The 26,269-nt window shown below is 58.9% G+C and overlaps 1 protein-coding gene across 3 annotated transcripts; it reads right to left on the bottom strand.

Annotated features, from left to right (window-relative positions):
- Positions 1-12,729: 12,729 nt before the first annotated feature.
- Positions 12,730-24,416, bottom strand: LOC102455010 (avidin-like). Of its 3 annotated transcripts, none has more exons than XM_075917099.1 (5): positions 21,710-24,416; positions 20,664-20,702; positions 16,564-16,774; positions 14,673-14,793; positions 12,730-12,936 (listed from the first exon to the last, which is right to left on the bottom strand). In XM_075917099.1, the coding sequence occupies exons 1-5, from the start codon at positions 21,737-21,739 to the stop codon at positions 12,840-12,842; spliced, it is 498 nt and encodes a 165-aa protein (XP_075773214.1). In that variant the 5' UTR covers positions 21,740-24,416; the 3' UTR covers positions 12,730-12,839. The 3 variants fall into 3 exon arrangements, with proteins under 3 accessions (XP_075773214.1, XP_025045737.2, XP_075773213.1); XM_075917098.1 differs by having other exon boundaries at positions 12,731-12,936; positions 22,641-24,407; XM_025189952.2 differs by lacking the exons at positions 20,664-20,702; positions 21,710-24,416 and adding an exon at positions 17,308-18,754.
- Positions 24,417-26,269: the final 1,853 nt, after the last annotated feature.

Genomic DNA, 26,269 nt, shown 5'->3' with positions numbered 1-26,269 from the left:
TGTGGCTGTTTGCTGAGCCCTGCCAAGATGCTACTGCCCCTCGGAAAGGGGGCGAGCGGACCCGGGCACAGGCACCAGTGAGGGGCGTGCCAGGCCGTGTGCAGGCGATTTTACCCCTCAACCCACTGGCTGCAGCCAGCCACACCCTCCCCACCAGGATTTCTGTCCCGACAAGAAAAGAAACCATCGCTCCGCGTGCCCCGCTCACGCCGACGGGAACCCCCAGCCCAGCGTGGCGCACGGCACGTACTTGAGAACTTCTCCCAGTTCACAGTGAAGCCGAAGGTTGGCTGGGCCCTCAGCTTCGTGTGATGCTGGGCTCCCTTCAGGGGCGACCTGCGGACACAGTTGCTGGTGGCCGTCACGGCTGTGAGGTACTCGCCGGAGAATTCTCCCGCCTCGTTAACGTCATGTATCTCCATCAGCGAGTCCAGCTCGTTCCGCCACAGGCCGGACAGGTCACACTGAAAGGGGAGCAGACGTGTTCCCACGCACGGCGTGAGGCTGCGGCCCCAGGACCCCAACAGAGCCAACGGGCCTGGCCTGGGTCCTGGAACCCCGGGGAGCTGCGGGCGTCAGATGAACCCCCGGCCCTGCGCTCTGAGGCGAGCGGCGAGCCCCTGGCCTTGTCTGGCACCAGCTGGCTGGCAGGTGCCCCGTGCCCGGTCCGTGGGGGGGGGGGAGACTTTGCAGAGCCCCTGGTCTCGCTGTGGGGCACGTGCGCCGTTACTGACACCCAGGCCTGGGTCCCCGCCCGCTCCCGCGCCAGGCAGCCTGAGCGGACGGGAGGAGCCGGAGTCCGACCTCACAGGGCGGGAAGCAGAGACGCCCAGAGACATCAGAATGGGAATCACCCCCAGACCAGAGACATTGGGGCAGGGGGCCTGGCGAGGCCTCTGGGCCTGCGGCCGGTGACGTGACACCGAGACCTGCGGACCCCAGGGTCCGGCAGCCCGAGCGCCCGTCTTGATTCAATATTTTACAGACTCCACATCCCCCACTGAGCCCCAAGACCCCACCCTCACCCTGCCTCTTCCTGCCCCCCACTCCGCCCCTGCCCCCTCACCCTGCCTCTTCCTGCCCCCCACTCCGCCCCTGCCCCCCTCACCCTGCCTCTTCCTGCCCCCCACTCCGCCCCTGCCCCCTCACCCTGCCTCTTCCTGCCCCCCACTCCGCCCCTGCCCCCCTCACCCTGCCTCTTCCTGCCCCCCACTCTGCCCCTGCCCCCCTCACCCTGCCTCTTCCTGCCCCCCACTCTGCCCCTGCCCCCCTCACCCTGCCTCTTCCTGCCCCCCACTCTGCCCCTGCCCCCTCACTCGGCCACTTCCTGCCCCCCACTCCACCTCTGCCCCTCTAACCCTGCCTCTTCCTGCCCCCCACTCTGCCCCTGTCCCCCCATCCTCCAGTCAGACCCCCATCGGCTGCCATCAGCACATTGATGGAGACCCCTGGCCCAGAGCCGGCCCCCGGCCCCCTCGCCCTGCCCCAGAGCCGGCCCCCTCGCCCCGCGCCCTGCCCCAGAGCCGGCCCCCGGCCCCCGCGCCCTGCCCCAGAGCCGGCCCCCGCGCCCCGCGCTCTGCCCCAGAGCCGGCCCCCGGCCCCCTCGCCCCGCGCTCTGCCCCAGAACAGGCCCCCGGCCCCCTCGCCCCGCGCCCTGCCCCAGAACAGGCCCCCGGCCCCCTCGCCCCGCGCCCTGCCCCAGAGCCGGCCCCCGGCCCCCTCGCCCCGCGCTTTGCTCCAGAGCTGGCCCCCGGCCCCCTCGCCCTGCCCCAGAGCCGGCCACCTCGCCCCGCGCCCTGCCCCAGAGCCGGCCCCCGGCTCCCTCGCCCCGCGCTCTGCCCCGGAGCTGGCCCCCGGCCCCCTTGCCCTGCCCCAGAGCCGGCCCCCTCGCCCCGCGCCCTGCCCCAGAGCCGGCCCCCGGCCCCCTCGCCCCGCGCTTTGCTCCAGAGCTGGCCCCCGGCCCCCTCGCCCTGCCCCAGAGCCGGCCACCTCGCCCCGCGCCCTGCCCCAGAGCCGGCCCCCGGCTCCCTCGCCCCGCGCTCTGCCCCGGAGCTGGCCCCCGGCCCCCTTGCCCTGCCCCAGAGCCGGCCCCCTCGCCCCGCGCCCTGCCCCAGAGCCAGCCCCCGGCCCCCTCGCCCCGCGCCCTGCCCCAGAGCCGGCCCCTGGCCCCCTCGCACTGCCCCAGAGCCGGCCCCCGGCCCCCTTGCCCTGCCCCAGAGCCGGCCCCCGGCCCCCTTTGCCCTGCCCCAGAGCCGGCCCCCGGCCCCCTTTGCCCTGCCCCAGAGCCGGCCCCCGGCCCCCTTTGCCCTGCCCCAGAGCCGGCCCCCGGCCCCCTCGCCCTGCCCCAGAGCCGGCCCCCGGCCCCCTCGCCCTGCCCCAGAGCCGGCCCCCGGCCCCCTCGCCCTGCCCCAGAGCCGGCCCCCGGCCCCCTCGCCCTGCCCCAGAGCCGGCCCCCTTGTCCCCTCATCCCTTGCCTTGCTCCAGAACCGGTGCCCAGCCCCTCGGCCCCTCACCTTGCTCTGCTGCTTTCTCTCTGACGTGCTGCCCGCAGTCATGAGGGCCAGGGCGAGGAACAGGGGGAGGCTGAAGTTCCCCATTGTCGCTTGGAGCCGAAGCCACCCGCCCCACTGTCTGGGGCGCCCGCCAGCCCTGCCTTTATAGCCCCTGGCCGCAGCCAGGCTGCAACGTGACCCCCGCTGCCGTCCCGCTGTTATTTCCGTCTCCAGGGCTGGGTGACCCAGCCGCGAGGCGAGGCCGTGCCAGCCAGCGGCTATAGATAGAGCCAGCACGTGGGCGGGGAGTGACAGGGCCATGTGCAGACGCCTTGGCCAGGCCTGATGCAGGGGAGGGAGGCCAGCTGGGGTGCTGAGGGGCCAGTGCCCCCACGTTTGCTGGCCCTGGCTGGGCTCGCTCTCCAGTTCTCCTGCTTTGTCGCCAGCCCCAGCACCATGGCCCCAGCTGCCCTTCCCACCTGCCGGCCCAGTGGTCATGGCAGGGACCCCAACCTGTGGTGCCTCAGCCAGCCCGAGCCAGGCTCCCCCCTGGGGCTAGACTCAGACAGCTCCGCTCCTAGAATCAGAACCACAGAGCTGGAAGAGACCCACGAGTCAAGTCCAGCCCCCTGCGCTAGGCAGGACCAACCCAACCAAATCAACCCGGCCAGGGCTTTGTCAAGCCGAGACTTAAACACCTCTAGGGATGGAGACTCCACTACTTCCCTAGGTAACCCATTCCAGTGCTTCCCCACCCTCCTAGGGAAATAGTTTTTCCTAATATCCAACCTGGACCTCTCCCACCACAACTTGAGCCCATTGCTCCTTGTTGTGCCACCTGTCACTACTGAGAACAGCCTCTCTCCAGCCTCTTTGGAACCTCCCTTCAGGAAGCTGAAGGCTGCTCTCAAATCCCCCCTCACTCTTCGCTTCTGCAGACTAAACAGACCCAACTCCCTCAGCCTCTCCTCGTAAGTCATATGCTCCAGCCCCCTAATCATTTTGGTTGCCCTCCGCTGGACCCTCTCCAATGCGTCCACATCCTTTCTGTAGTGGGGGGGGCCCAGAACTGGACACAATACTCCAGATGCGGCCTCACCAAAGCCGAATAAAGGGGAATGATGACATCTCTGGATCTGCTGACAATGCTCCTCTTAATGCAACCTAATATGCCATTAGCCTTCTTGGCTACAAGGGCACAGTTGACTCATCTCCAGCTTCTCATCCACTGTAACCCCCAGGTCCTTTTCTGCAGAACTGCTACTTAGCCAGTCGGTCCCCAGCCTGTACCAATGCTTGGGATTCTTCCGTCCCAAGGGCAGGACTCTACACTTGTCCTTGTTCAACCTCATCAGATTTCTTGTGGCCCAATCCTCCAATTTGTCTAAGTCATTCTGTACCCTATCTCTGCCCTTAAGCGTATCTACCTCTCCCCCCAGCTTAGTGTCATCCGCAAACTTGCTGAGGGTGCAATCCATCCCCTCCTCCAGGTCATTAATAAAGATATTGAACAAAACCGGTCCTAGAACCGAACCTTGGGGCACTCTGCTAGAAACCGACCGCCATCCTGACATCGAACCGTTGATCACTACCCGCTGGGCCCGGCTTTCTAGCCATCTTTCTATCCATCTTACCGTCCATTTATCCAATCCACAATCCCTTAACTTGCTGGCAAGAATATTGTGGGAGACCGTATCAAAAGCCTTGCTAAAGTCAAGGTCTATCACATCCACTGACTTCCCCATGTCCACAGAGCCAGTTACCTCATCATAGAAGCTAATCAGATTGGTCAGGCACGACTTGCCCTTTGTGAATCCATGCTGACTATTCCTAATCACTTTCCTCTCATCCAAGTGCCTCAATATGGATTCCTTAAGGATCCCTTCCATGATTTTTCCAGGGACTGAGGTAAGACTGACCGGCCTATAGTTCCCTGGATCATCCTTCTTCCCTTTTTTGAAGCTGGGCCCTACATTTGCCTTTTTCCAGTCATCCGGGATTTCTCCCAATCTCCACGACTTTTCAAAGAGAATAGCCAAAGGCTCCTCAATGACATTTGCCAACTCCCTCAGTAGACACCTCAGCTTGAGAATAAAGGACTGAGGGAAGTGAGGTGTGGGAGAATAAAACTGAGCTCTGGAGAAATATTTGGCTAGAGTTTCCCCTACAATATGTACCAGTTCCGACTTACATACAAATTCAACTTAAGAGCAAACCTACAGTCCCTATCTTGTATGTAACCCGGGGACTGCCTGTATTTCTGTTTCTTGTTAATCAAATGCTGTATTTCTTATATTCTGAAAAACACGGGACAGACCCTTGCCAAAAAGAATGTGGAACTTATGATGTTAAAACATGATGAGCAAAGAAAGGAACAAGAGATGTACGTAAATACTTTGATGGAAATAAATTAATGAAATGTCTTCAAAGTTAGCCTTTAAAAGGCTAAAAGGGGGGAGTTCTGGAAACCATTTCCTATTTAGCTAAAAGCCACTTCATATAACAGAAGCCATTTAAGTTTCTCGCTTCTGCACGTATGCTTCAGAAAGGATGAGCTGTTGGAATGAATTAATGAACTATTTTGAACTGAAGTTCCTACACCCTAAAACCTGTTTCTTTCTTTGCTGATAGTAGTTTCTCTTTGAAGTTCACTTTGATTTCTTGCCCTGATGGCAGACTTGTTTGGTTAAGGGTATAAAATACTAGGATTGATTGTGTTGAACAGCCTTACTGGGCCGGGCGCTGCTGGGATCACGTTTGGCTCACTTTGTGCCTTATTGTCATGGGGCGCACGCCCCCCCAGTAGCCTCAGTGCCCCCGACTGTCTTCACATGGCCCATCTCAGGGCGAGTTACAGTCTGTATGGGTTGCTCATCATCGGCTTCACAGCAGTTTATACTGGCCCTTTAAACAGGCCGAGTCTACAAACAGATTCTCGTCGTAGCTGGGCACCCCCCGGTAGGGGGACCCGGGCCCACCCTACTCCACCGGGTCCCGGCCCAGGGCCCTGTGAGCAACCAGGTATAGGGTCACTCCCTCGGTGGGGCTAGCTAGCCAAAACCCACCAAGTCTCTCGGGCCAAGAGGGGCGCCTCCCGCTCCTGCCCTGGGCCACTTCCTACCTGGCCTTGCCCAGCTGGCTGCGATCTCCAGGCCGGCGTCCCCTCGGCAGGTAGTCTCCAGGTGACACCAACTCGCCTCTGCTTTCCTCCAGGCCTCTCCTGGAGCCCCCGGCAACTGCTGAGGGAGAGCGTCCCTCTCCAGTCCCTCTCCTGCAGCTGTATCCCTCCCTGGAGCTCCTGCTGCCTCTGCAGTCAGCCCTCCCCCTCTCCAGCAACTGGGCCTCTCTTTTTATAGCTGGCAGCTGGGCTCATTAGCCTAACCATCTCAGCTGGTCTTCCAGCTTCCCTCAGGCTTGGGGCCTGAGCCTTGGGCTTAAAGGCCCAGTGCAGGGCAGGCGCCCTGTCACACACCTTCCCCTTCGGCTCGTGCTTCCCTTCTTCTGCCAGTCCCAGCCAGGCCTCTCTTATCCCTTCCCTCGGGGCCTGGTATCCCTGGAGGCCTTAACTGCCCTCGGGCTCGCCCTCACGGCCTCTGAGCATGCGCCGCAATGTCGGCGGGTCGGCAGGCGTGCTCCCCAGAGGGTCACCCCGCCAATGCTGGTATGGGACTCCACTGCCCCCTCTCTCGCCCCTTCTCCCAGGACTCCATCCCCTTCTGGCGCCTCGCTATTGGCTAGGGACCTAGAAAAAAAATCTGCATTGTTATGGGTTTTCCCCGGCCTATGACAGACCTCAAATTTATAAGGCTGCAAGGCCAAGTACCATCTCATGACCCGCGGATTGGTTTCCTTCATCGTCTGGATCCATCGTAATGGTGCGTGGTCTGTTATCAAGGTGAAGGTCCCCCCTAGCAGATAATAGCGGAGTGCCTCTATTGCCCACTTAGCCGCCAGGGCCTCTTTCTCGATCGTGGCATATTGTAGCTCCCGGGGTAGTAATTTCCTGCTCAAATACAGGATGGGGTGTTCCTCCCCTTCCTGCTCCTGCGAGAGGACGGCTCCTAGTCCTCGGTCTGACGCGTCTGTCTGTACTATAAATGGTTTAGTAAAGTCCGGTTGATGGAGAACCGGTGTCTGCATCAATCGGCGCTTTAACGTTTGGAACGCTGCCTCACATTGCGCGGTCCACTGGACCCTTTGGGGTCGTGCATTTTGGGTCAAGTCTGTCAAGGGCGCCGCAATCGTGGCAAACTCCGGGATGAACCGCCGATAGTAACTGGCTAATCCCAGGAATTGGCGGACTTGCCTTTTTGTGGTGGGGGCTTTGTAGCTTCGTAGGGCCTCCACCTTGTCCACCTGCGGTTTTATCCTTCCCTGCCCCACCACATAACCTAAATAGGATACTTCCCTTTGTCCAAAGTGACACTTACCGGGGTTAGCCGTGAGTTTGGCGTCGACCAGGGCCCCAAGGACCGCCTTTAGATGTTGCAGATGTTCCCGCCAGGTTTCACTATAAATGACAATGTCATCAATATATGCAGCAGCATATTCCTGATGTTTGTATAATACCTTGTCCATTAGCCTCTGGAACGTCGCTGCTGCCCCGTTCAATCCAAATGGCATTGTGGTGAACTGGAACAGGCCAAATGGTGTGGCAAATGCGGTCTTATCCTCCGAGGCTGGCGTCAAGGGAATCTGCCAATACCCCTTAGTGAGGTCGAGCGTAGAGATGTAATGTGCTTTACCCAACCGTTCCAACAGTTCATTTACTCTGGGCATAGGATAAGCGTCAAATCGTGAAATTGCGTTGACTTTCCGGAAGTCTATGCAGAAGCGCATCGTGCCGTCAGACTTAGGCACCAATACGATGGGACTGCGCCACTCGCTTCTCGACTCCCTGACCACCCCCATTTGCAACATCCGTTGCAGCTCTTCCCGAACGGGCTCCCACATTTTCTTGGGGAGGGGCCGCATGTGGTCCCGGATCTTTTTACCTGGGGTTGTCGCGATATGGTGGCTCGTCAAGGCAGTCTTGCCCGGTTGTGTAGTTAAGACCTGTTTGTATTCCCGCAGAAGGGCGTTCATCTCTCGGCATTGTGCCTCCGTCAACTCTGCCCCGATATGCGTTGCCCCTTCTGCCTCCAAGTCGCCTCCCCAGGGTCCAAGCTCCGGCTCTGGTTGCTGTAAGGTGACAAGCATACCCTCCCGTGCATTCCACTTCTTTAGTAAATTGACATGATAGATCTGCTTGTCCTTCCGTTTTCCTGATAATCTGATCTCGTAATCAACTGGCCCCACCTGCCGTATGACCTCGAAGGGTCCTTGCCATTTGGCCAGTAATTTCGAGTCTGGTGTTGGTAACAGCAGGAGTACCCGGTCGCCTGGTTGAAATGTTCTGGATTTGGCCCCTCGATTATAATATTGGGCCTGCCTATTTTGGGCTTGGAGAAGATTCTCTTTAGCCAGTTCACCTACGGTTCGGAGTCGTTTTTGTAAGTCCAAAATATACGGTACCGTACCCTTCACCCTTGAATCCTGTTCCTCCCAGGCCTCCCGCACCAAGTCCAATATCCCCCGGGGTTGTCGGCCATACAGCAATTCAAATGGGGAAAATCCCGTTGAGGCCTGGGGCACCTCCCGGACTGCGAATAATAAGGCCGGTAATAACCGGTCCCAGTCCTTTGGGTCTAGCTCCACAAACCGCCGCAACATCCCCTTTAGTGTCCTGTTAAAGCGTTCGACAAGTCCATCTGTCTGGGGATGGTAAACTGAGGTACGCAATGCCTTAATGTTTAATAGGCGGCAAAGTTCTGCCATCAGCTTAGAGGTCACATTGGTCCCTTGGTCTGTTAATATTTCCCTCGGGATTCCCACCCGGGAGAATACTTGCACCAATTCCTGTGCCAGCGTTGACGCTGTCGTATTCTTAAGGGGGACCGCCTCCGGGTATCGGGTGGCATAGTCAATTATAACCATTATATATTGATGTCCTCTTCGGGACCTCTCCAGAGGTCCTACTAGGTCTAAAGCCACCCGGTCGAATGGTACCTCTACCACGGGGAGGGGAACTAAAGGGGCTTTTGGTACCCCTCCCTGTCCCGTCTTCTGGCAGTCTGGGCAGGACTCACAAAAGTCTCGGACTTCCTTATAAATCCCCGGCCAAAAGAACCTTTGTGTTATGCGCTGTAGGGTTTTTTCACGCCCCAGATGGCCTGCCCAGGGATTAGCATGCACAAGGTCTAATACCCGCCTTCGGAATCTTGCCGGGACCAACAGCTGGGTAACCTCCGTCTGCCCTTCAGCCGTCCGCGCGACCCGATATAACCGGTCGGCTCTTACCTCGAATCGCGGGGTTGGTCGGGGCGCTGTCCCGTCGGGGTCTCCGTTCTCTCCAGTCGCTTGTTCCCAGGCATGGGTTAAGGAGGGGTCTTCTCGCTGGTCTCTTTGGAAGTCCTCTTCCCCTCCTACCTCCTCTGAAGCGAGGGTTTTCTCCGGTTCGGGCTCCTCCCTTGGCCCTTGGGACATGCCCCTTGTCGAGTTCGCCACCCCCAGCTAGTGGCGGTTGCTCCTGCGCATCCCATTCATGCAGGATGCGTCTGAACCCCAGCCAGTCCCGGCCCAGCAGTACCGGGTATACCAGTTTCGAGGCTAACGCTACCCGGCAGATTGCTTCGTCCACCCCATCTGACAGGCGAACCCACCCCGTGGGGTAGGTCCGGACATCTCCATGTATGCATTGCATGGCGATGTTTCCCCCTGCTGCCTCCCACTCTGGGACCAGCTCCGTCCGTACCATTGTCTGGCTGCACCCAGAGTCCACCAGGGCGGTCACTGGCTTCCCCTCCAGCTTTACCTGTAGGGTAATCTTTGTCCTATCCTGTGGTCTCGCTCGGAGGTCCTCAGCCATCACCTGGCCATACACACCCTCGGTAGGGGCGTCGCCGGCCCGCCGGGGTCCTATGGGTACCGGCCCGTACGACCTCTGGGAGGGCTTCCCGCCTGAGCTCCCCTGCTCATTGATTTCACCTGGGTCCAAACCACCTTCTGTTCGCCCTTCGGTTCCCCTTAACGTCAAGGGCTGGTGGTCCCCCAGCCTCCTCCCGGGGCTTTGGCTCTTCATCCTTCCCCTTGAGCAGGCTGGGGCTTCCCTGGTCCTACTCGGACATGCCCTCCGTAGGTGGCCGGGCTCCCCACAGGCCCAGCATATCCGTGCCTCCCCGGTTACCTTCACCGGGGCTGCTCTCCCTTTGTTCCTATTAGCTGGGTGGGGCCTCCTGGCTCCCACCCCATAGGGGCACTCCCTCCTCACGTGTCCCTTGCGCCCACAGGCCCAACACGTTTTCAGGCTCGGCCCTTGCCCCCAACTCTTGGGGCCTGGTTTATTATGGAGTCCAGGGTCACCCCTTTTCCGTGGCCGGCTCCCCTTTTTCCATGGCCAAGCCTGTAGGGCCTCCCAGGCCCTCCAATACTTATTCATTCTCATAAGGAAAAAAAAAAAAAGTTGTTTTTTTTTTTTTTTTTAACTCCCGTTCTAGTCCCGTGGCCGACGGACCACTATTGGTTCATGAAGACCCCTCTTTTACCTTGGGGTTGGGGTGATACCCACATTCTCCACCATCTGTCATGGGGCGCACGCCCCCCCAGTAGCCTCAGTGCCCCCGACTGTCTTCACATGGCCCATCTCAGGGCGAGTTACAGTCTGTATGGGTTGCTCATCATCGGCTTCACAGCAGTTTATACTGGCCCTTTAAACAGGCCGAGTCTACAAACAGATTCTCGTCGTAGCTGGGCACCCCCCCGGTAGGGGGACCCGGGCCCACCCTACTCCACCGGGTCCCGGCCCAGGGCCCTGTGAGCAACCAGGTATAGGGTCACTCCCTCGGTGGGGCTAGCTAGCCAAAACCCACCAAGTCTCTCGGGCCAAGAGGGGCGCCTCCCGCTCCTGCCCTGGGCCACTTCCTACCTGGCCTTGCCCAGCTGGCTGCGATCTCCAGGCCGGCGTCCCCTCGGCAGGTAGTCTCCAGGTGACACCAACTCGCCTCTGCTTTCCTCCCGGCCTCTCCTGGAGCCCCCGGCAACTGCTGAGGGAGAGCTTCCCTCTCCAGTCCCTCTCCTGCAGCTGTATCCCTCCCTGGAGCTCCTGCTGCCTCTGCAGTCAGCCCTCCCCCTCTCCAGCAACTGGGCCTCTCTTTTTATAGCTGGCAGCTGGGCTCATTAGCCTAACCATCTCAGCTGGTCTTCCAGCTTCCCTCAGGCTCGGGGCCTGAGCCTTGGGCTTAAAGGCCCAGTGCAGGGCAGGCGCCCTGTCACACTTATTGATCAATAAAGCTTTTTGTTAGCCATCTAAACACAGAGAAATCTTTTGCTTTGATGGGAGCATGGCCAGCAGATCTAGAGAAGTGACTATTCCCCTTTATTCGGCTCTGGGGAGGCCTCATCTGGAGTGTGTGTCCAGTTCTGGGCCCCCCACTACAAAAAGGACGTGGACGCATTGGAGAGGGTCCAGCGGAGGTGACCAGAATGATTCGGGGCTGGAGCACATGGCCTACGCGGAGAGGCTGAGGGATTGGGGTTTGTTCAGTCTGCAGAAGAGCAGAGTGGGGGGGGATTTGAGAGCAGCCTGCAGCTCCCTGCAGAGAGGCCAGCGAGAGGCTGTTCTCCGTGGGGGCGGGTGGCAGAACGAGGAGCAATGACTGCAGGGCACTGGACTAAGTGACCTGCCAAGGGCCCTGCCGGCCTTTGTGTCTGTCCCCAGGCACAGCAAAGCAGCCTGGTGAGCCAGGGGTGGGCAGGGGACAAGCGGGGAAGGGGGGGCGCTGACTTGCTGAGCCAGAGAGGGGGGACCTATTCACTGGGCAGCCCTCACGGCCGATGCCTGGGGCCATTCCCATCGCTTGCCTGGCCGGGTCGCTGGGGAGCATGGACCCGTCTGCACGTGGGGCCTGAGAGCTATTTGCAAACCAGCTCCCAGAGGGTGGGACATTCCCCCCAGAACAACGTGTGTTTGGTACCCGGACACCAGGCTCACCAGGGAGCGACGCCCAGAGAAGTGAGCCTGGGGCTGGGGGTGCCGGGCGGGGCTAGGCCTGGGCTCGCCCAGAGGCCATGGAGAAGGGCAGCAGCATCTCCCTGCCCAGCTCAGTGCCCTCTCTGCCCCTGGTCCACAGAGAGGAACGAATGGCAAGAGCCGGGGCAACCGAGCCACCAGGGTGTCCCCGAAATGCCCTGGGAGAGATTCCAGCAGCTGCCAGGAGCCAGCGAGGGGCAGGTCAGGTCACGCCCAAATGAGCCGAGGCAATAAAACACAGGAGACTCGTTTGCCTCCCTCGCTAGAGCTTTATGGGGAAAGGAGCTGAACTGCCGTGGGGGGCAGGGCAGCCGGAGAGCGAGGGGAGATGGAGACAGACGGCGACTGCAGCCCAGCAAACAGCCGGGCGAGACGCTCTCCAGAGAGCCAGATCCAGTCCAGACCAGGCGGGCACAGGAGCCGTGGGGCGGTCACAGGAGCTGTGGGGCAGGCTCAGGAGCTGTGGGGCGGTCACAGGAGCCGTGGGGCGGTCACAGGAGCCGTGGGGCGGGTACAGGAGCTGTGGGGCAGGCACAGGAGCCGTGGGGTGGGTGCAGGAGCTGTGGGGCAGGTACAGGAGCTGTGGGGCAGGCACAGGAGCCGTGGGGTGGGTGCAGGAGCCGTGGGGCAGGTACAGGAGCTGTGGGGCAGGCACAGGAGCCATGGGGCGGGCGCAGGAGCTGTGGGGCAGGCACAGGAGCCGTGGGGTGGGTGCAGGAGCCGTGGGGCAGGTACAGGAGCTGTGGGGCAGGCACAGGAGCCATGGGGCGGGCGCAGGAGCTGTGGGGCAGGCACAGGAGCTGTGGGGCAGGCTCAGGAGCTGTGGGGCGGTCACAGGAGCCGTGGGGCGGTCACAGGAGCCGTGGGGCGGGTACAGGAGCTGTGGGGCGGTCACAGGAGCCGTGGGGCGGTCACAGGAGCTGTGGGGCAGGCTCAGGAGCTGTGGGGCGGTCACAGGAGCCATGGGGCGGGCGCAGGAGCTGTGGGGCAGGCACAGGAGCCGTGGGGCGGTCACAGGAGCCGTGGGGCGGGTACAGGAGCTGTGGGGCAGGCACAGGAGCCGTGGGGTGGGTGCAGGAGCTGTGGGGCAGGTACAGGAGCTGTGGGGCAGGCACAGGAGCCGTGGGGTGGGTGCAGGAGCCGTGGGGCAGGTACAGGAGCTGTGGGGCAGGCGCAGGAGCCATGGGGCGGGCGCAGGAGCTGTGGGGCAGGCACAGGAGCCGTGGGGCAGGCATAGGAGTTGTGGGGCAGACAAAGGAGCCATGGGGCAGACAGCATATTCACGGTGATAGTGGAGCAGGAGTCCCACACTGTGGAGAGTGATTCTGAGGGATTTGCACCAGCTTTAGTTCCCGTGTGAAATCATTTGTGCCGACCCTGTGGAGAAGCACAGAGCTGGGGTTACTGGCCCAGGGCCTGCGCTTGGGGAACCCTCATACAAGGAGAACCAGGAGCACCAAGTGTGACGTAGTGGGGGTACCTGGCTGGTTTCTATGCTGCTGGCTCTGGGGGAACCCCCACTGGCTGCCGTGGGTACCACGACCCAGCAAAACAGGATGAGTCACTATGCAACCAGTGGCCAGACACCCCCCATGGAGAGGAACAAAGGAAGGTGAATGCTGCCCTGGCTGGGGGGCAGGGCTGGAAGAGGGTTAGTTAGTTGCTGTCTGGGAGCATGGAGGAGACAGGCTAGGAGAAGGGGCTGGAGTTTAGGGGCCCAGTCTCCCCCATCTCAAGGGGGCCTGAGGCATCCTAGCCCAGCTCTGTGACCAGATTCCATCTGTGCTGTGCTGTACCCTGGAGAGGCAATAAACTTCCTCAATTCCACCGGCTGGTGCAGTCTGTTTGTGCCATTTCAGGGTGCAGGAGACGGGGGACCCCCAACGCGCCGTCACACCAAGTGAGCCATGAAGTTCAGGGACCAGAAGTGACAATTCATAAAATCACAGAATCACAGAACAGGAAGGGACCCTGAGAGGCATCAAGTCCAGCCCCCTGCCCTCCCCACAGGGCCAGACACCGTCTCCAGGGGCAGAGATTCCACAACCTCCCCTGGCAACTTATTCCCGTGTTTCATCCCCCTGGCAGGCAGGAATTTTCCCTAAACCTCCCCTGCTGCAGTTTCAGCCCCTTGCTTCTTGTCCTGTCCTCAGAGGCCTAGATGAACAAGTTTTCTCCCTCCTCCCTGTGACACCCTGTTAGATACTTGAAAGCTGCTATCGTGTCCCCTCTCAGTCTGCTCCTTTCCAAACTAAAGAAGCCCAGTTCTATCAGCCTTCCCGCATCGCTCATGTTCTCTAGACCGTCCATCATTCTCATTGCTCCTCTCTGGACCCTCTCCAATTTCTCCACATCGTTCTTGAAATGTGGTGCCCAGAACTGGACACGATACTCAAGCTGAGGCCTAATCAGCACAGAGCAGAGTGGAAGAATGACTCCTCCTGTCTTGCTCACAACACACCTGTTAATGCCTCCCAGAATCATATTTGCTTTCTTTGCAACAGCATCACACTGCTGACTCATATTCAGCTTGTAGTCCACTATGACCCCTAGATCCCTTTCTGCCGTTCTCCTTCCTAGAGAGATGCTTCCCATTCTGTGTGTGTGACATGAATAGTTCCTTCTTACGGACAGTACTTTGCATTTGTCCCCCAGTTGCCAGGGCTCCCCTCCTTCAGTCTACACCTCACGGGGACTCAGTAGACCCACGGAGGGCAGGGAGGGGCAGCAGGCAATTCCTTCCAGTGCTTCATTTGGGGGGGCCCAGATGCCATGGTATGCAGAGTGGCTGCAAGTGCTCCACCCTGGCCTGGCCCCACTTTCACCCAGAAGCACCCTGGGGGCTGCACATCCAGCCACCCCCTCCTGGTGGGCCAGCAAGGCCATGCTTTGTGCTTGTCCCTGCCCACTGACCTGGCTCCCCAGGGCCCCCCCCCCAGGGGTGGTCCCCATTAGTTAGTTCCTGGAGAAGGGCTGTAGGCGGACGTGCGTCCAGCCCCAGCCTGACCCACCGGGGGATCCGACACAGCTCTGGGGCGTGACAGGGCCAGAATCTGCCGTCCCGCTCCAGAGGAAGCACCTTGGCTCCCAGCCAGGCTGTGCCCAACACCCACCTGGTGGCCCCCCAGTCATCTCCAAGAGATCCGACCTCCTCACGCAGGAGCCACGTGGTCTTCAGAGTTTCATTCCCACGAGCATCCATGAAGCACTGGCCCACAAAGACGGTGGTGGAGTCTGCGAGGGAGCAAGCAGAAGTCAGAGGGAGGGACACGCCGTGTGGCCCCAGGGATCCGGGGGTGCTGGGCGCTGTGTGGGGTGACAGCAGTGCTGCCCGGGGTGGCATGTTCCCAGGCACTGACCCAGACGGCGGCTCAGCACAATGACACTGTTTTCCAGAGACGCGGCAGGGCCAGGAAGGGGAGAGGCCTGCAGGCCAGGGAACACGGGCTCCTCCGTCTCCCTGCCCCACATCTCGACGCCCGGGCCAAAGTCTGCTGCCTTCCCCTCAGTGTTGGGGCATGTCAGAGTTCAATGGGTCTGAGTCCCTGTGACTATGGGGGGCCTGGTGCGGGCAGACCCTGCTTCTACTGAGTCATGGCCTTGCTGGAGTTTTCTTTTCCTGCGTGCATAGGATCTGTACCCACGATGCAACTTTTTAACCAACGGCCTGTGTGTTACCCACCCCCCTTCCCCGCTGTGAATTACAGTCAGTGTCACAGACCCTGCACCCCGTGGAAGCGGCGGATGCCAGGAGTTTCGTGATGTGAAACCAGCAGATGTCAGCTGAACAGCTGTAGACAGTAAGCAGGGGTGGGTGTAGTTATAGTGCCCCGGTGACTATCACACATTAGATGGGTATCCACGCTACTAAACTAGGGTACGTCTACACTGCATCCCGAGTTCGGAGTAGGATGCAAATGGAGACGACCGAAGTAGTTAATGAAGCGGGGATTTAAATATCCCGCGCTTAATTAACATGATCTCGCTGGCGCGCTAGTTCGAATCACAGCTGATTCAAACCAGGAAGTGTGCGCCGGGACGCGTTAGTCTGAACTAATATTAATCCTCAAAAAATGAGGGATGTAACTGACCAGTGTATTTACATAAAGGGTGCACTCCGGCACATTCCTGCTCACTCGCTTCTCATGTGGGTGAAATCTGAGGCGGAACGAGTATCAGCAACACGGGGGCCCTGTTACCCCATCTGCCTCTGGGCCACCTCTTCTTTTCTAACACTGACCATAGCCAGCTCGGCACGGTTCTGCCCTGCCCTGGGGCAGCCCCCTCGGGCCTCATTCCACCCCCCGCACACGCCAGGCCCCTCGCCGGTCTCACTGCCCCCGGGTCTGTCATGGGCTGCCCAGTGACCAGCCGCCGTCTGGGAACCTCTCCCCCTCGGCTCTCCAGGACCCACTAGATTAGCCGCTGGTGAGTGGGTGTAACTGGAGCTTTGGGCAGAGCCCTGGGCATTGCGAGAGCCTCAGCCTCTGTCCCCGGGGGCCAGCTCCCTTGAATTAGGGCACAAGGAAACGTCAGCTGGGCACGTGTGTGTGTGTCCAGCTGTTAAGTTTGGGGTGAGCTCGCTGTGCTGAACACACCCCAAGCCCACGAGTGAACGCACCAAAAGCCCACTGGCAAACGCACCCAGAGCCCTCGAGCAAATGCACCCGGAGCCCATGGGCGAACACTACCCCACCCTCCAAGCTGCTCCTGCCCTGCCTGAGAGGCTGCGTTCCTGGGGCTGGGACCTTCCTTGTGGCTGTTTGCTGAGCCCTGCCAAGATGCTACTGCCCCTCGGAAAGGGGGCGAGTGGACCCGGGCACAGGCGCCAGTGAGGGGCGCGCCAGGCCGTGTGCAGGCGATTTTACCCCTCAACCCACTGGCTGCAGCCAGCCACACCCTCCCCACCAGGATTTCTGTCCCGACAAGAAAAGAAACCATCGCTCCGCGTGCCCCGCTCACGCCGACGGGAACCCCCAGCCCAGCGCGGCGCACGGCACGTACTTGAGAACTCCCAGTTCACAGTGAAGCCGAAGACCGGAGACGTCTCTGCCTTTGTATGATGCTGGGCTCCCTTCAGGGGCGAGTTCTGGATACAGTTGCTGGTGGCCGTCACGGCTGTGAGGTACTCGCCGGAGAATTCTCCCGCCTCGTTAACGTCATGTATCTCCATCAGCGAGCCCAGCTCGTTCCGCCACAGGCCGGACAGGTCACACTGAAAGGGGAGCAGACGTGTTCCCACGCATGGCGTGAGGCCGGGGCCCCAGGACCCCAAGAGAGCCAACGGGCCTGGCCTGGGTCCTGGAACCCCGGGGAGCTGCGGGCGCCAGACGAACCCCCAGCCGTGCGCTCTGAGGCCAAAGCCAGTGCTCAGCCCCCTCAATCCTCCTCCTGCCCCAGAGCCAGTGCCCAGCCCCCTCAATCCTCCTCCTGCCCCAGAGCCAGTGCCCAGCCCCCTACTCTGCCCTAGAGCCAGAGCCCAGCCTCCTCAGCCCCTCGCTCTGCCCGAGAGCCAGAATCCAGCCCCCCAACACCCAATCCTGCCCCAGAGCCAGCACCCAGCCCCTTCAGCCCCTCACCCTGCCCCAGAGCCAGTGTCCAGCCCCCTTGTGACCTCCTCCTGCCCTAGAGCTAGCGCCCAACTCCCATGGCCCCTCACCCTGCCCCAGAGCCAGCACAGAGCCCCTCAGCCCCTCATCCGGCCCCAGACCAGTGCTGGGCCTGCCAGCCACTCATCTTGACTAGTACCTTTGTCTTTTGAGGGTCACCAGAACCAGCATCACTAGAACTGAGGGTCACCAGAGCCAGGACAATGGACAGAGAGACGCCGATTCCCCCCATTGTTACTGGGAGTGGAAGCCGCGTGTGGGTGGCAGAGGGATCTCCTGCAGGGTCTGGTGTCCGGGTCTCCCAGTTGGGTCCCTATTTATAGCCCGTGAGAGAGGCGGGGCTGGGACCTGAGCCGTTTTCTCACTGGCCAGCTCGTCACAGACCTAGATGCCGTGTTTGCTTAAGATTAATTTCTCAGAAATAGAAAGTGAAAAGGGGCGTGAGACCTGGGCAGCGATGGGCAAGTCCCTGTGGAATGGAGTCCAGGGCTGCTGCTCGCTGGGTAACCCTAGTGACTGTGTGAGTCTCTGTGAGGCTGACATGACTGCAGCATGGACCAGCCCACATGGGGCGAATGGAGAGTCCCCTGCTCCTGGCTCTCTGGGTGGTAACGGAGTCTTGTGGGCTCCTTCCACATGGCCTGCTGCCAGCAGCCCTTTGGGAGTGTCCCGGCACTGGGGCGCCAGGCATTCGCTGTCCGTGCGGCTCGGCTGCGATGCACTGACTGACGTGCCCCAGCGTGCTGTGAGCCCCCGGAGATGGGAGCAGACTAGAGCACACTGGGAGGCATTTTGTGATGGGCAGCAGAGCCACAGCTGGGAGCACAGGCTAAGTGTCCAGTCAGACAAGCCCTGGCGCTGAACCCCGCTGGCCGTGGAAGTGTCTCTCTCATAGACCGTGGCTGCTGCACTCCCAGCATCCCGTGGCTCAGAGAGGTGCATTGACCACACCGATCAAACCCCTGTCCGGCCTTTCCCCGACAGCCCTACTGCTGCCATGGCAACGAGGAGTGCTGGCCTTTTCCGAACCTCCCAGCATTCAGTGACCTAAGGGTTAAACTCAGGGGATGGGGTGTCGGCAGGGAGCCAGGAGAGCCAATGGAGAAGGTGCTGAGATCTGAATGGGAAGGAATCCTGCCTACTTGGTTTCTTCCCTTGGGTGAAATTAAGCCAGGAGCTGGGGGCACAAGATGAATTGAACCGGGCAGAACTCCCCTGGCTGCAAGGAATGCTGGGTAAGGGAATGGACTGGACCATGACATACGGATCATTTAGTAGATAGGGAAAGTCTAGTTAGATGTGAAGTTATTTTCTTTGTTTTGTTGTTTGGTTAAATGCCTTTATACACGGCATTGGTGAGACCCCAGTTGGAATACTGTGGGCAGTTCTGGTCTCCCATGTTTAAGAAGGATGAATTCAAACTGGAACAGGTACAAAGAAGGGCCACTAGGATGATCCGAGGAATGGAAAACCTGTCTTATGAAAGGAGACTCAAGGAGCTTGGCTTGTTTACTTTAACCAACAGAAGGCTGAGGGGGGACATGATTGCACTCTTTAAATATATTAGGGTATGTCTACACTACCCTCCTAGTTCGAACTAGCGGGGTAATGTAGGCATACCGCACTTGCAAATGAAGCCCGGGATTTGAATTTCCTGGGCTTCATTTGCATAAGCCGAGCGCCGCCATTTTTAAATCCCGGCTGGTTCGAACTCCTCGTGGAATGAGGAGTAACGGTAGTTCGGAATAGGAAGCCTAGTTCGAACTACCTAGTTCGTGCCACGTGTAGCCGCGCGGCACAGGTTCGAACCAGCCGGGATTTAAAAATGGCGGCGCTCGGCTTATGCAAATGAAGCCCGGGAAATTCAAATCCCGTGCTTCATTTGCAAGTGCGGTATGCCTACATTACCCCGCTAGTTCGAACTAGGAGGGTAGTGTAGACATACCCTTAGAGAGATAAATACCAGGGAGGGAGAGGAATTATTTAAGCTTAATGCCAATGTGGACTCAAGAACAAATGGATATAAGCTGGCTAGTAGGAAGTTTAGACTTGAGATTAGACGAAGGTTTCTAACCATTAGAGGAGTGAGGTTCTGGAACGGCCTTCCAAGGGAAGTAGTGGGGGCAAAAGATCTAGCTGGCGTCAAGATTAAGCTACATGGGTTTATGAAGGGGATGGTTTGATGGGATAACACGATCTTGGTAATTAATTGACCTTTCACTATCAGTGGTAAGTAGGCCAATGGAGGGATGATAAGAGTTACTATACAGAACTGGTGGAGGAACGGGGGCTCCGCTCTGGTGCACGAAGGCACGAGCTGAGGATGCGTCCATGCTGCCTCCATGGGGGCTGCAGCTCCCAGGGTCATGGCTGAGCTGGGCAGCAGCCGGGAAGCCTCACTAGAGTCGCTGCTGCCTGGGCATCCCAGGGAGCCACAGCTGCCACGTTCTCTCTAAGCTGTGCGGCAGCATGACCCTGCTGCTGCTTAACAAGCCCTGCCCAGAGGCTCAGGGTGCTGCGCGCAGAGCTCACTGGCTAGGGGAGGGGCACCCCCATAGCGACAGCAGCAGCTCCCTGCTGAGGACAGAGCCGCGCGCCTTCCCCGAAGAGGCAATATTCTTATGAGCAGCTGCTTCCTCAACCTTCAGCATCTGTATCAATATGGGGGCGTGGTTGTTATGCTGCTTTGCATGGGCTATCTGGCCTGTTCAGCCTGCAGTGCTGACCCACGGTCCCAGGTACCCGGAAACCCTTTTCCTCCAGGTTGATGGCTTCCATCCAGCACTCTTCTTCCTGGCCACGGTGTCTAACTCTCCAAGGGGCTGCTTGCGCCCAGGCAATTCTTTGTTCCCAAGAGATTTGCAGCACTCATGTTGTTCCCTCTTTAGCTAACGCGTGTGCTGGCGTGTCCACGTGGGCGCCGTTCGGCTTGTTGGCTGCAATGAGGGTCCCCTGAGCCATATGGGCGTTAGGAACTTTTCCTGACATTGGTTTTGCGCTCACGGGGATCACAGTTTAACGCTGTGCCCTGCAGGTGTTTTAACCATAGGCCACTCGCCCCAGTTTGCCAGCAGAGAAGCAGATAGCGCTACGTGGTTAGCAGCCAGCCAGATAACAACTGTCCTTGACTGGGTGGGAAAGGGTAAACTGGAGCCGGGGCTTTAAAGGACTCAGGGCAGAGCTCTGCTCTGGCTGCGCTTTGGCTTTTCCCTGGTCTGCTTGCCTGCTCCTCTTCTGCATCCTAGACCCAGGTGCACTTCGCTGGGCTTGGAGACAGGAAGCTGAGTAAGATTTGCCAATTGCTACTGATTTTGTTTTCAGAAACTATTTTTACATACTGCACTTTTTTTTGGTAATTTTAATTCTGAAACATCTGTGAGCTTTTTTAAAATCCAGTACACGACAATCTTAGTAACAAAACACACACAATACAACCAACACAAACACAAACACAAACCAATTCTTGTCACGACAGTCGGTTTAAGGCATTCTCACTTGCTCATCAGCTAGTACCAGTGTGTTTCCCCCGAAGTTCTGAAACACAAGAAAAACATTTTTCTACCCCCTTTTGGGAGGGGGGGCAAATTATTGCTTACAATGTTTCTTTTCTTCTGCAAATGTTCTTGCTGATCACAGACAAACCACGAGTTACTCCAGACTCTTGTGTCTGTGTTTCGTAGGCTGATCATGTTTCAATGGCTTCTACCTGTAGTCCCCTTACAAAAGGTGCCACTGCTTATTTTCTGGGAAGACCCTGTGTGCTGCAGTCTAGCCCCAGAGACTACAATTCCCATGAGCCCTGGAGGAAACCAGGAAGGAGGTGACTCCTGGTTTGTGTGCTGGGCTCTCCACTGTATGGAGAGACCCTCAGCAGTCTGGGGACTCTTCCCTTTGTTTTGGGGAAAAAAGGAGCCAGGCTGCTGTGGAGGAGCTTTATCCAGTCCAGGAGCTGCTAAGTTGCCTTTGGGTCTGGAACCTAGCAGGCTGCTTCTGATTGCCCTTCAGCTGTACCTGGGGCTAGTACTACTCTGCACCCAGCGCACAAAAGGAGACTAGAACCATCCACCCCAGCTGCCAAATCTTCAAGCAACTGTATGGTACTGTGCGTTCCGAGGAGTGGGGTAAACAGGCAGCGCACAGGCCAGATAAGGTTCCTATTATTTCTGTGTACGTTGTTAATGTTATTCCTGGTTAATCTGTTAAACCCTGTTTCTTGAAGTGGTTGAGTAAAGGTTGTTCATTCCAATGTAATCTAGGAGATGTATATGGGTTGTTCTGGAGCTAGATCCAGATTACTGCTGGAATGACTTTATTCCTGGCGGCTCTCAAGGCACACCGGTGTGTACAGGGCCAGCCAGGTGGAGGCACCGCCATTGTCTGTTCTTTATGAGCAAGGGGGTGGATAGGGCTTTCCCCAGCTAAACACATCCCCACTGGGGTGCTCAGGATCTCCTTTTGGGTTAAAACCATCAGGCGCCCTGGCACGCCTGTGAGTGTGACCTGCTCCCCAGTAACCCGGGGAGGAAAAGGGGGTTATACACCTTTAAGGGGTTGAGGATAAATGATCCCATTGTTCAGTTCTTAACTTTATGAGGTGGGGTATCTCAGTTTCCCTTCTTCTTCAGCAGATCAGGCTTGTTGGAGTGTTTCTGCTGAGCTAAGCTTCCTATTTATTTACGGCCAGTGGCTTAAGAAGCATATTACAGTGGGGCTTGGTTTGGTTGTTTCGAGTTTTCATGTCCTTTCATTAGAGCCACAGCCTGATCACTAGCCACCTGAGGGCACAGGGTTTTAACCTTCCCGTCTGTGCGCCTCGCTCCTCCTGTACTGCAGGGTAGTAGAGAGGTAGCTGTGTTACTCTGGTCTTGTAAAACAAAAGGGAAAAATGCTGTAGCACTGTAGAGACTAACAAGGTAGTTTATGGGGAATGAGCTTTTCCTGCACCTCTGGGCTGCCCGTTGGTACAATTACAACTTGACATTGCACATCATATTGCATGGTGTGTTACCCTTCTGCCAGACGGAGCCGGTCTGTGGAGGCTCCTCTCCATCCACCCAACACAGACCTGGCTCAGCACCTGCCCTGCAACCTGGGAAATGCACACCCCACCCCTGGGAGCCGCGGAGAGGCAATAGCCCCCCTTCACAGCACAGAGCCTGAGTGTAGGAAGAGACTGTTAATAAACGGGGGGGCGGAAGGTAGCGTTAAGTTGGGAACGTCTTGCCCTGGGCTCATAACCAAACCCGTGAGTAACAGCCCCAGCCCCGTAGGCAGGGCCATGTCCTCTTCCTCTTCCTCTCAGGTCTTGGGTCCTGCCATGTCACTGTCCCTCCACGTGCTCAGCCCTTCTCTGCCCCCCGCTGCCAGGGCAGACCCAGGGCTCCAAGGGGAGCTGCAGAGCTCACCTCCCAGCTGGGGGGGGAGGGGGAAAGGAGGCAAAGGGGCTTCTCTCTTATTCTGCTGGTCACTCACCATCTGCCTGCTCTCTGGTGTGCGCTGGCCAGGCTGCCTCTCCATCGCCACCCCGCTGCCTGCAGGGCTGCTCCGCCAGCTCCAGGTGGATTTGGCTCTTGGCCCGAAGCACAATCCAGCCCCAGCAAATCCAGTGTCCGCTGGAATCCATTTAACCCTACAAGAGACTCCTTTAGCTCTGCCTTGAAACAGGGGGAGGAACAGGTTGACCAGCCTGACAGCTCACACCTGGGGCCGTGTAGCCTGCGGCCATAGGCTGTGTCCACACAGCAGCGTCACTTCGGAATAACGTCGAGCTGGAGGACACCTCACTCCGACTCCTATAGCCCTCATTGCACGAGGAGCAAGGGAAGCCGGAGAAGAGCGCTCTTCCTTCCACTTCCTGCTGTGAGACAGCGCCAGAAGCCAAGTTCAGCGATTTCGACCTCAGCTATGCAATTGACATAGCTCACGTTGGTAGCTTAGTCCGACTTTAGCCCTGCTGTGTAGACACACCCTCAGAGTTTTGTCTTCCCCAGCTTAACTTCACAGGGCTCTGGGATCCAAAACCTTAACGCACAGGATGTTGTTACCCACACAGATTTCCCTGCCACTTCCGCGTGCGAGGGACACGCACCCTCACCCAGTGCCTTGTGAATGCAAATCCCCCCCCCCCCCCCCCGAGCCGGTGCCTAGGGCTCAGGGGGCCTAACTTCCTGTGGGTTTAAAGATCTTTTCCCTGTGAAGGAGCCTCACGCGGCAATTCCCTCACTCTCTGTTTGAGGGGTCGGCGACCTCTCGGGAGTGGCGTGCCGAGATGTAACGTGCTCCCTTACGGGTATGGGGCTGGGGCTGGCGATGCTTTGGAAGTCAGTAATAGTCCTACTTACGCTTAGCAGCCTCGTTAAGAAATGCGCTAGGACGTGGATCTCACCGTGCAGGGTGCTCCTAGGCCTGGCTCTTCCTGGCTGGGCTCTCCCACCTCGAGCTCGGCGCTTGATACTCGCGGCAGCACCCAAGCCTCCGTCTCCAGCGCCCTCCACCAGTGATGGTGGCAGAACGGCAGCCTGATCCACCCCCCCACAGCAGCTGCCCGGCACGCCCAGGCTACGCCACAGCCCCAGCCCCAGCCGCAGCAGCCGGCCTGCAGCCTGCCCCAGGAGCAGCTACCATGCAGCCCTAGCCCAGCTCCAGCCCAGGGCTGAAGCTGCGCCCACAACCATGGGGTGACTTCCCAGCTGTCCTGCTTGGTGGGCCCCGCCACCGGAGAGTTGCTGCCACAGCCACACGGTCCCAGGCCAGCCCTGGTCACTGGAGGAGCTGTTGCCATGGCTACACAGTCCCGGACCAGCTCTGGTCACTGGAGGAGCTGTTGCCATGGCTACACAGTCCCGGACCAGCCCTGGTCACTGGAGGAGCTGTTGCCATGGCTACACAGTCCCGGGCCGGCCCTGGTCACTGGAGGAGCTGTTGCCATGGCTACACAGTCCCGGACCAGCCCTGGTCACTGGAGGAGCTGTTGCCATGGCTACACAGTCCCGGGCCGGCCCTGGTCACTGGAGGAGCTGTTGCCATGGCTACACAGTCCCGGACCAGCTCTGGTCACTGGAGGAGCTGTTGCCATGGCTACACAGTCCCGGACCAGCCCTGGTCACTGGAGGAGCTGTTGTCATGGCTACACAGTCCCGGACCAGCCCTGGTCACTGGAGGAGCTGTTGCCATGGCTACACAGTCCTGGACCAGCCCTGGTCACTGGAGGAGCTGTTGCCATGGCTACACAGTCCCGGACCAGCTCTGGTCACTGGAGAAGCTGTTGCCATGGCTACACAGTCCCGGACCAGCCCTGGTCACTGGAGGAGCTGTTGTCATGGCTACACAGTCCCGGACCAGCCCTGGTCACTGGAGGAGCTGTTGTCATGGCTACACAGTCCCGGACCAGCCCTGGTCACTGGAGGAGCTGTTGCCATGGCTACGCAGTCCCGGACCTGCCCTGGTCACTGGAGGAGCTGTTGCCATGGCTACGCAGTCCAGGTCCAGTCCTGCTGCTTGGGGGGAGCACTGAGCTCCTGCCTCATGCCAGTGTTGTCTTCAAGTCGTCATTGTCAAGTCCAAGTCAAGTCTCAAGTCGAGTCTCGAGTATTAATTCAAAAAATGTCAAGTCACTTTTGTACAAGCCATCAATATCGGCATTTTTGGACAATTTTTTCCACCAAGTCCATTTAACAAAATTAGCGAGTCTCAAGTCGAGTCTCAAGTCACAAACAATGAACCCGAGTCGAGTCTCGAGTCGAGTCACCTAGGCGACATAAGTCGGACTCGAGTTCAAGTCGTGGGACACGAGTCAACAACTCTGCTTCATGCCACTCAGAATTGGCTTACGTGCCACTTATGGCACATGTGCCCTACGCTGCTGACCCTGCTCTGTTTCTTAACAGTTGCCAGGCACACGGAAAACACACGCTAAGCACACAGGACCCTGCTCACCCCTCCCGATCAGGCAGGTGAACTTCCCCTTTGGCCAGGCAAGGTCAGTGTGGTCTGGATCCCGCGGGGCTGCTCTCACGGCCGCGCAGACGAGTCCTGGGTCGTGGAGGTGAGATCTGCCCCCAGGTCTTCCCTCCTTTCTGTTCCTTTCATCCTTTTCCTGGTCTTGTTTTCCTTGGGTTATTCCCCCGCCCCCGCGTGTGTCCCCAGTGTCCATACTGGTGTTTTCTGGCACCTTAACCGATCGTCCTACTGACATTCAACTAGCCACCCCCGACATATTGTAACACGGTCAGCTAAGCAATTCTAGCCCCCCCCCCATCTCCGCCGGGTCACACCCAGGAACAGGAACAAGACGCCCACCCTGGGGGCCATGGTGGCAGGGAGGTAGGAGCCTGAGAACTCCCCAGTCTCGCTGAGCCCAGAGATGATCATCTTGCAGCCCAGGCTGCTCTTCCAGGAGCCGGACAGGACGCACTGGAAAGGGAGGCGCCTGGTCAGCCCACACATGGCCGGGTCAGGTGCTCAGCCGAGCCTGGGACCCGCGAGCCCAGACCACAGAGCCGGAGAGGAGCCACAAAGTGTTGGCTGGTCTCTGCTTCCTGAGCTCCCGGAAAGCGCCCCTCCCCCCCACGCCTCCCCTTCCTGACGGGGGGCACCACCCGAAATGCAGCTAACGGGGCTGGAGACGAGCTCTGCTACCGCTCACAGGCCTGTCTCTCGCTCAGTGGCCAGCCCCTGGCAGCGATGGCCCCTCTCCCTGCCCCAGCGGAGCCCTTGGGGTGCAATGGCACCAGGTGGCACATGATGTGCATGTGGGCATGAGCAGAGGCTGAAGGCAGCTCCCTGACAGCTGGATGGGCGGGGAGAGACCTGGTGTCTGTCAGTGCAGCAGGTTTGCGCCGATTTGCCGGATAGTCAGGGCTGGGAGAGGTGAGCAGCCCAGCAAGGGGGAGGTGAGGGACCCGCCCCAGCCCCCTTTGTAGGGTGTCACATTACTGGCTTTTATGGGAAGCAGACAGATCACTGCTGCACCCATGGGGGCGGCATTTACCCCGAAAATTAGTAGAAAGGGGGCTATGTGAGGTGTCACATGAAAGCTTCTGTTCTACTGATTCTGTAGATGCCAGTCATGTACCTGCATAATGTCTGTGTGTGGAGTTAGA

The sequence above is a fragment of the Pelodiscus sinensis genome, unplaced genomic scaffold (assembly GCF_049634645.1).
Source record: "Pelodiscus sinensis isolate JC-2024 unplaced genomic scaffold, ASM4963464v1 ctg100, whole genome shotgun sequence".
Taxonomy (NCBI): Eukaryota; Metazoa; Chordata; order Testudines; family Trionychidae; genus Pelodiscus; species Pelodiscus sinensis.
The sequence above is the reverse complement of the archived record's forward strand: the minus strand, read 5'-3'. Positions and strand labels throughout refer to the sequence as shown.

Excerpts from the sequence above, each read along its gene's own strand:
- LOC102455010 (XM_025189952.2), bottom strand. The coding sequence starts at position 17,400 with ATGGGGGGAATCGGCGTCTCTCTGTCCATTGTCCTGGCTCTGGTGACC. Across the intron at positions 14,794-16,563 it reads TGTGAACTGGGAGTTCTCAA|ACTCCACCACCGTCTTTGTG; the intron begins GTACGTGCCGTG and ends GCTCCCTCGCAG. Across the intron at positions 12,937-14,672 it reads GATGACTGGGGGGCCACCAG|GGTCGGCACAAATGATTTCA; the intron begins GTGGGTGTTGGG and ends GCTTCTCCACAG.